This window comes from Arachis ipaensis, chromosome B08, assembly GCF_000816755.2.
Source record: "Arachis ipaensis cultivar K30076 chromosome B08, Araip1.1, whole genome shotgun sequence".
NCBI lineage: Eukaryota > Viridiplantae > Streptophyta > Magnoliopsida > Fabales > Fabaceae > Arachis > Arachis ipaensis.
This window is the reverse complement of record NC_029792.2, coordinates 103,030,877-103,039,566: the sequence shown is the minus strand read 5'-3', so window position 1 is coordinate 103,039,566 and position 8,690 is coordinate 103,030,877. Positions and strand designations below refer to the sequence as shown.

At 35.8% G+C, this 8,690-nt stretch overlaps 1 protein-coding gene across 4 annotated transcripts in view; it reads left to right on the top strand.

Annotated features, from left to right (window-relative positions):
* The window catches only part of LOC107613511 ((+)-neomenthol dehydrogenase), a 6,312-nt gene extending 967 nt beyond the window's left edge, over window positions 1-5,345 (top strand). For 3 of the 4 annotated variants that reach the window (XM_021109643.1, XM_021109644.1, XM_021109642.1), the window contains 3 exons: window positions 2,651-2,909; window positions 3,101-3,310; window positions 3,880-5,345. In XM_021109643.1, coding sequence (XP_020965302.1) covers window positions 2,651-2,909; window positions 3,101-3,310; window positions 3,880-4,275 — 865 coding nt within the window. In that variant the 3' untranslated portion in view covers window positions 4,276-5,345. The remainder of the gene's footprint in view (window positions 1-2,650; window positions 2,910-3,100; window positions 3,311-3,879) is intronic. The other variant, XM_016315545.2, reaches the window with a different exon arrangement.

The window sequence follows — 8,690 nt, the reverse complement described above, 5'->3', positions numbered from 1 at the left end:
TAAAGTTTTTATATAGCACAGGGACTCAATTAAAATCTTTTAAAACTATAAAGTTCTAATTGAAAATTTGGTGAAGTAGGGACAGACAAAGTAATTAAATCTTTTTATAGTCATAGCTGTGTTTACAATAGCTCCCACTGAATTGGGTTACTAAATTCATATTACTTTCCACTTTCTGTTCACTTTCAAATTTGCCACTATGTACAAGTTTTGTGTATCTTAACTAAAAGTTATTTTGGTGGCAAAAATAGGCTTAAACAATACTCTCTAGTGTTGCTTTGGTTTTACTCCTGCAATTTCTTTTCGTAGCAAATTGGATTTTAGCCTGTTTTATCCTTTCTTTGTTGGAAAATAGTCAACAATGTGCATAACGCATAAGCTAATTCTAATTTTTTCAGTTATTACTATTGTTGTTATTGTACTCGATTTTAAGATGTCATTATTGATTGATTGGGTTCCTACTTCCTAATGGAAGTTTCCAAATTAACCTTAATTCTTCCACATAGCATTTTCAAAGGTAGAGAGCAACAACTAATTTTATATAGGACCATACATCGCCCTATAGCTTGCCATATACTGCCAGTCAATAATTATATTGTCTGGGATTTGCAGAACATTGTTAAGGTGACCAAGCACAGTGTTCCTTACTTTGATTGCACTGAACTAATGAGTTTGACCCAAATAGAACTTGGCTGTTGATTAGATACAGAAGCTCAAGATGCACCATGGTGTTGTGTTATGCAATATAAATTAAGATATTAGCAAATGCAGAATGGTAGTCACACTTGTAGCATGGATGTATAGCTTTGTGTATTTAAGTTTATGATTATATAACTAGCAAATCAATCAATCAATGCTCATGGGTGCACATTTTGTTAACTAAACCCAAAAAATGTTTTGAAGTCAAGCTCTTAAGTATGTGCATAACTTTTCCTTGCCTAATAAACGAGTCATTCCCGTTGTCACCTCAAATTCACAAGAGAATGCCACCTCTGCTTCTTTCCTATTTGTTTCATTCTTCTCGCTAGACCTTTAGTCAAGCTTGGTTGATGCCTATTCTATGGATGATAATCCCAAAGTGAAAACGACCTTTAAATTGAAAATCTCACTCGATAATGTCAAGTTTCAATTTCCGTTATTCATTATTTTCTTGTGGGACCCATGTTGGGGCCATCATGGCCACCTTCTCAGTCATTGGCGGAAATCTAAAATTGACATTTCCATCATTGATTGGGTTCTTTTGTGAGAACCTTTACCCATCAATGTTGGTAATGTACACATGACATGGTCAAGTGGTAATGAGATCGTCCAAATCAAGGTTACGAAAATCGCATGCTTTCCCATAGAGTTGTCCATTTCCGTGAGTTTGCTGGTGCTTGCTGTCCCCATTCCCTCCTCTGCGCCAGTTGAGGCTCCAATTGGTGGAATCACACCATTGAAGATATTCGAAACATGGACTTGCTGCACTTCCAACTGCTTCAGATTTGACGTCACATAGAGGCAGAAACTGGCTGGATGCATGAGAGACACTAGCTACAACCCAGAACCTCCAATTCCTGCACCTCCCTTGAGCTCTCGACACCCTTTCAACTTCAATTTCATTCGTGTTTGTTAGAGTCAGTCACAGTGCCACACCCATCACATTCTGCTGCCTCTCTCTTTTGAGTTTTGCCATTGTCACCAGTGATGCTTCCAGCTCTGGTGATGCACTCTGTTGTTGATGCTTGTACCCCTGCTCCCTGTTGGATTGGTGTTTGTTTCTCTTCTATCTTTTCTCCGTCTACTGCTCTATTTTTCTTGGCTTATTCCTTCTAACTTCGGTTTTATTCCTCTTCAACATTTTTAATTTTCATCTTTTTTATTTATCTTTTTTTTTTCCTTAACAACCGAGTGGCTTAGTAGTGAATTGTGGAGTAGTTCTCTGTTATATATCGTTTTATATTGTTTTCCTTGAAAGTTGAAATTTGAGTGTGTGAATAATAAATTGTTGCTTATTGAACCCACTAAGTTGTTGTTTTGATTAATATTATGGCAAAATTGCATAATGTTGATATTTTTGACACATTTAAACTCAAACCTTTAGTTATATTGCTAGTTATGTCGTATTATATGACACATAATTTATATTGATATATTTATATATTCATAGAATCTTACTATTTGTTTTACGATCCTGCGGTTTACGGTTTTAAAATCATCTTTCTGATTTTACGTAAAATCTTGAATTCGCTACCTTACTCCAAATTGAAAATATTTACTTGATTGTGTCTAATGTGGATTTATATCATTGATTAGATTTTCTTGTGGGACCCATGGCGAGGCTACCTTGTCAATCAATGGGTGTGAATCTAACACTTGACGATGTTTTAGAGAATTTCTCAAATGAGAGGATCCATTTCAAAGTCAAAGCATAGCTATAATTTTGTATGTGCAATTTTTTTCCTCTATATATTCTGTTATGAAGTAGTTTTAAATTTTCACAATACAGGCTTTGTTCTCTTTATTTAGCAAGCATGTGGTAATTTTTGTTCAGCAAATTTCTTGACTATAATTATTGTTTCAGCTTTAAACCATCCATACATTACAGATTTGCTAAATGATCTTCTATACTCTTGTTCTAAACTTTGTCCATTTTTTAATGCTTTTGAAGGTGGTGGTCCAAGGAAACTGTGGCAGTGGTTACTGGTGGAAACAGAGGGATTGGGTTAGAGATTTGCAGGCAACTTGCTGCTCATGGAGTGACTGTTATACTGACTTCTAGAGATCCCGGTGCTGGGCTTGAGTCAATAAAATTTTTGAGTGAAGTTGGCCTTAGCCTGATTTATCATCAACTTGACATTCTAGATTCGTCATCAATCAACCGGTTTATTGAGTGGTTGAAGGAAAATTATGGTGGTTTGGATATTCTGGTCAGTTTCTAAACATGGTTTCTTTTACATTTTTTCTGGCTTTTTAAACTGAATTAATGCTTGCTACTGAGATCTACATACCAGTTTAATCCATTTAGGTTGCTTCTGCCTTCTTTTTCCTTATTTCATTGAAATTTTCTAGGAAGCATGTAGAATACAGTTTAACACATTCCTTATTCATGTGATCTAAGCATTGTCAACCGCAGGTGAACAATGCTGGGATTAATTTCAATCTTGGGTCTGATAACTCAGTTGAAAATGCCCGTAAGGTTGTTGAAACAAATTATTATGGCACCAAGAGTATGATTGAAGCAATGATTCCACTGATGAAACCTTCTGTCGTCGGTGCTCGTATCGTAAATGTTAGCTCCCGTCTAGGGCGCCTAAATGGAAGACGCAATGTAAGTTATAAAGGCTTTTCTACCGTGCTCCCTAAAAAGATATTCTAGCATTTTTCATTTATTACTTTTCACATAATAATTAAAATTGTTTTAAGATTTCGATCTTTAGTTCTTTCGGTTGTGAGTACTCTCATGGTTCCATATGAAGCATAGTGTTACAATAGATGGAGCATGGACACACCAACCAAGTGAGATGTTTATGTGTCCGACATGTACCAGTGTCCATTACTCAGAAGTTACTCACGACACATACCATTTGTGCTTCTGCATTTGACCAAATATTTTTTTCTTTTCTTAATTCTAAAACACTTGAAATACAAATTGGAAATGGTGTCAATAGTGTTAAAAAATGCTAATATTGGTAGCATAAATATTGACAGTACTGAGAATATTGGTAATTTGACATTTATAAATGTTTAAATACTGTATAAATCTTGTAAATATACATATACTTATTTCTTGTGTCCATGTCATCTGATTTTAAAGATTTGGTGTGTTTCATAGGTTACAGCAGCTCCCACTATGGCTTTTGGTAGTTTTCAAACTGATTTAAATTTGTTGAATGGCAGAGGATCAGCAACGCAGCTTTGAGGGAACAACTGAGTGATGTGGAGTCTCTTTCGGAGGAACTAATCGACACGGCTCTATCCACATTTCTCCGACAAGTCGATGATGGAACTTGGGCATCTGGTGGGTGGCCTCAAGTGTATACTGACTACTCTCTGTCAAAACTCGCAGTCAATGCATATACAAGGCTTATGGCGAGGAAACTTTCTGATTGCCGGGAACATGAAAAGATTTTTGTTAACTGCTATTGCCCAGGTTGGGTGAAGACTGCTCTTACTGGCTATGCCGGCAATAATACCGTCGAGGAAGGAGCTGATACTGGTGTGTGGCTTGCCCTTCTTTCCGACCAACCAATTACTGGGAAATTTTTCGCTGAGAGACGAGAAATCAACTTTTAAGGAATCAGATAAGTAAAATTTCTGGCTAGCACCTTTCCTAGACCATTTGGCCATAGCTTCTGGCATCGGATCCAAAAGTCTAATTGTCAATCCTTTCTCCTTGTAATTCTCCTTTTTCTTCTTCCATGTCATTCTCCGGTGGCACTCCAACTCCACCATGCGGCTGCACCTGATACGTGTCACTGTAGATATGTACTCAGTAGATATGTACTCAGTTAGCGAAGAGTAACTTGACGGTGCATTTGTTGGAGGTCGTCGCCATCGAATGCACGGTCAAGTTACTCTTCGCCACCTTCGACAGAATCCCCACAGAGTACATATCCACCATGACGCGTATCTGGTGCGTCTGCATGGTGGAGTTGGAGCGCCGCCGGAGAATGACATGTGAGAATAGGAGAATTACAAAAAGAAAGGATTAACGATTCAAGTTTTGGATGGTCGAATGGTCCAGGAAAGGTGCTTGCTGAAATTGCTCTGGTGCTGAAAAGACGAGGCTGTAAAGGGGGGAAGGTATGTTCTATTTAGTGGAGGGATATTGAGGCTGCATTTTTAACACTTCTCCCATGGAGAGGAGAGCTGTGAATGGGATGAGAGGATATGATAGATGATGTTGATGATGGAGGTGGGTGGCTTGATGGAGATGTGTATAATTGGGGTGATCTGATGGGAGAAGGTGGACTGGGAGAATTTTTTATATAATTTTATGTTTGTTAGGGGTAATTTAGTCAAGAAAATAAGATTAGGGTGGGAAAGGACCTTTTTAAAATAATTTCAACAATAAGAACGATTTTGAATAAAAAGACGTTAAAGACGATTTCGATTTTCACATATAACCGTAAGGACCAAAATAATGTTTTTATTATTTAAAAAAATACTTGTAGGAATTTTTCGTTGAAAGAGCATGCAACCATAGACGACACAACAACAACAAAGTCTTGTACCACTATGTGGAGTTAGTTATATGAATCAAACGATGTTATTGTGCTCTGTCATGTATCATGTATAAAGAGAGAATGTTTACATGTAGATCTCGTTTGACTACTTCATGTATGGTCTTCTTAGGTTTTTTTCTATCTTTCGTCCCTTGTTCATCTTCTATTTCATCAATCCCTTTGACTGGATGTTCTATCGGTCTTCTCACATGTACAAACCACCTGAGATGTGATTCAACCATTTTTTTCACAATAGGTGTTACTCTAACTCTTCCTTTTATATCTTCGTTTCTTATTTTATCCAATCGCGTATAACCACTCATCCATCTCAACATCTTCATCTCTGCCACACTCAACTTATGTTCGTGCTCTCCTTTGCCTGTCTAACACTCCGTACCATAAAGTATAGCCGGTCTTATAGCAATGCGATAGAATTTACCTTTAAGTTTTAAAGACACTTTTTTGTTGCGTATAAAACTAGATGCACTCCGCCGTTTTGACCAACCTGCTTGGATCCTATGATTTACATCCTGTTCAATCTCTTCATTATTCTGTATGATGCACCCAAGATATTTAAAACTTAACTTTTCGTAGGATGTTTTCTCCAATCTTCACCTCTATATTAGAGTTTTTCCTTCTCAGACTGAACTTACATTCCATATATTCTCTCCTACTACGGCTTATGCGCAGACCATACACTTCTAGAGCTTCTATCCATAAGTCTAACTTCTTATTTAGGTCTTTCCTTGACTCTTCCATAAGGACGATATCATCGCAAAAAGTAAGGTTCTGAAAATCGGACCGGACCGGCTGGTTCGATCGGGTTAACCGGGAATCGGTAATCTGGCCGATCCGGTTGATTTTCAAAACCTCTGAAAAAAATCGGTCAAAAAACCGGTGGAAAAAAAACAAAATAAAACAAAACCCACCACCCACTAACCTAACCCACCCCCAAATCACTCAGTTGTCATCACGCCTCCCTCAACCCTACTTTCCTTTTCCTCCAACGAGCAGAGGGACTCCACCATCCACACCACAATCGACGCCGGCAGTGAGCCAGTGAGCACTAGCGGTTGCCACCCTCGCGGTTTGAAGCGTCTAGCATCATCGTCATCTGGTTTTCGGAAGAACAAACACAACACACCCCACAGCACCGCTGTCAGCGGTGTCGTCGTCTTGAACTTTGAACACTGAAGCTTCTGGTGTCGGCGTCGTCGGCTTGTCGTCGGTTTCTGTCAACATCGTAGTCGGGCATCTGTTCTGCCGCCGTAAACCGCAGTGAATTCTTGAGTTTTTCAATTAATTTTTTATTTGGTTTTAATTAACTGTATGAATTGCTGGTTGCTGTAGTGAGAAATTTAGTTCAGATTTAAATTCAGTTAATTTTTTTATTTTGTTAATTATATGAATTGATGGCTTGATGCAGAGTTTTTATTCTACTTTTCAAATTTTTTTTGTTTTGTTAATTATATGAATTAATCGTTATGTAATTTTGAATTTTACTGAATATAAATTTGATATAAGTTCAATTTTGGAACTCTGAATTTTAAATTTTGTTATATAAGTTCAAAATTCTGCCCTATTGAATTTTGCTGAATATAATTTTTTTATTTTAAATGCCGTATGAATTGATATAATCTTCTGGGTTCTGAATTGTTATCATTTTGAATTTTGCTATAATTGTTGGATGTAATTTGTAATTTGAATTTCTAGATTTTGAATTTGGATTCGCTTCTGAAGCCATGACAAATCCTCGCCCAATTCAATCAATCATGGCATTCACGGACATGTTCCTGCATTGAAGTATTTTTTTCTTTTGTTAATCTCTTTATATGTCGTGTTTTCTTTGGCTACATAAAGTCACTCTTGGTATGGTAGAAATTTCTAGAATTAGGTAATTGTTGAGAATGTAGTTTAGAGGGTTTTTTATTTTTATTGGTACCATTTGTTTCTAAATAATGGAGAGATCTTGTCTTAATTATTATGAATGTATTATTTCTATTAGTGTTTTTACTGAGCATCTTAATGTATCCAGTGTTAGTATTTTCAAGAAAACTGTTAATGTCTAATTTTGAGGTATAACACCTTTTAGTCTTATGTTGAGGTATAACTTCAAAATTATTTTCTTATTAAAATTTTTAGATTTAGAAATTATTAAATTTAAATATTGAAAATTATATATTAAATTTTTAATAATTTTATTTATATTTAATTAAATCGGTTGAATTTCGGTCAAATTCCGGTTGAACTACTGAACCAGTGAACCAGTTGTCTCATCGGTTCGTTGACCGGTCTGGTTCTCGCAACCTTGGCAAAAAGCATGCACCATGGCACGAGCTCTTGGATGTGCTCTGTGAGTACTTCTAAGACTAATGTGAAAAGGTATGGACTTAAGGATGATCTCTGGTGTAATATTATACCAATAGAAAATTTCTCTATCATATCACCTTGAGTCTTCATACTAGTTGTGACCCCATCATACATATCTTTAATTGCACGAATATATACAATTTTTACTCTCTTCTTTTCTAAAACCTTCTATAAGACCTCCATTTAACTACCATACGCTTTGAAAAATGGTTGTTTTCCTTTATAATAAGAAAGTGATATCAGGGAAACGAAAAGTATACATCACCTTTCACGGGGAAGAACAATTTCTTAAAAAATTTAACTGTAGATTAAATTGGTATTAGTTTTTTTTTTTTTTTTTTTTTTTTTCTTTTTTTTTGTTGTAATTCAAGTTATAGTTCAATTTCAGTTATCCTTTGCAATTTCTATTTCTTGTTGATGAATTTGATGTTTGATGATATTTACATGCTTTCTTGAGTCTTTATTGTTGATTGAGATCATTTGTTGCTTTTGGTTTCAAGCTCTTTCTCATTTTTTCCATGTTTAAGCTTTTTTCCCACCAAGTGTTTGACAAAATGTCAAACATGATTTTGGGCTAGTTTTCTATCTCTTGACTTGGGAAAAGTGCGCAATTGGATTCCTAGAATTGAAATGTCCAACATTTAGTGTCAATTTTGGATCGTTAATTGTTCTTGTTCCCACTAACGCTATGTTGTTGCTAAGTTAATTAGCAAGCAATTTAGGATTTGTGGGTTAAGAACACTTATGATTTATAGGTTCAATAATTTGATCAATAAAATTAATGAGTTGAAAGAGTAGCTGAATAAAAAAGTTTGAACCATAGATGTTATCAATGTACGTTGCAACTAATTCAACTGAGCGTTTAAGTGTACTTCTTGGCAGATTGGTAGGTTAACATCGAATACAGTAAAACTCTGAAGTAGGTTAGCTAAAAAGGTGATATTAGTTGTAATAATAATATATGATAACAGTTAAAAAATATGCAGATATGAAGTGATGATGTAGGTTGTGTAAGAAATAGTTATGTATTAAATAACTTAACTTATACCTATGATAATATATGACTGGGATTGGACGGTAAGTTCTATTCAGTTAACCATACCAATATCCACC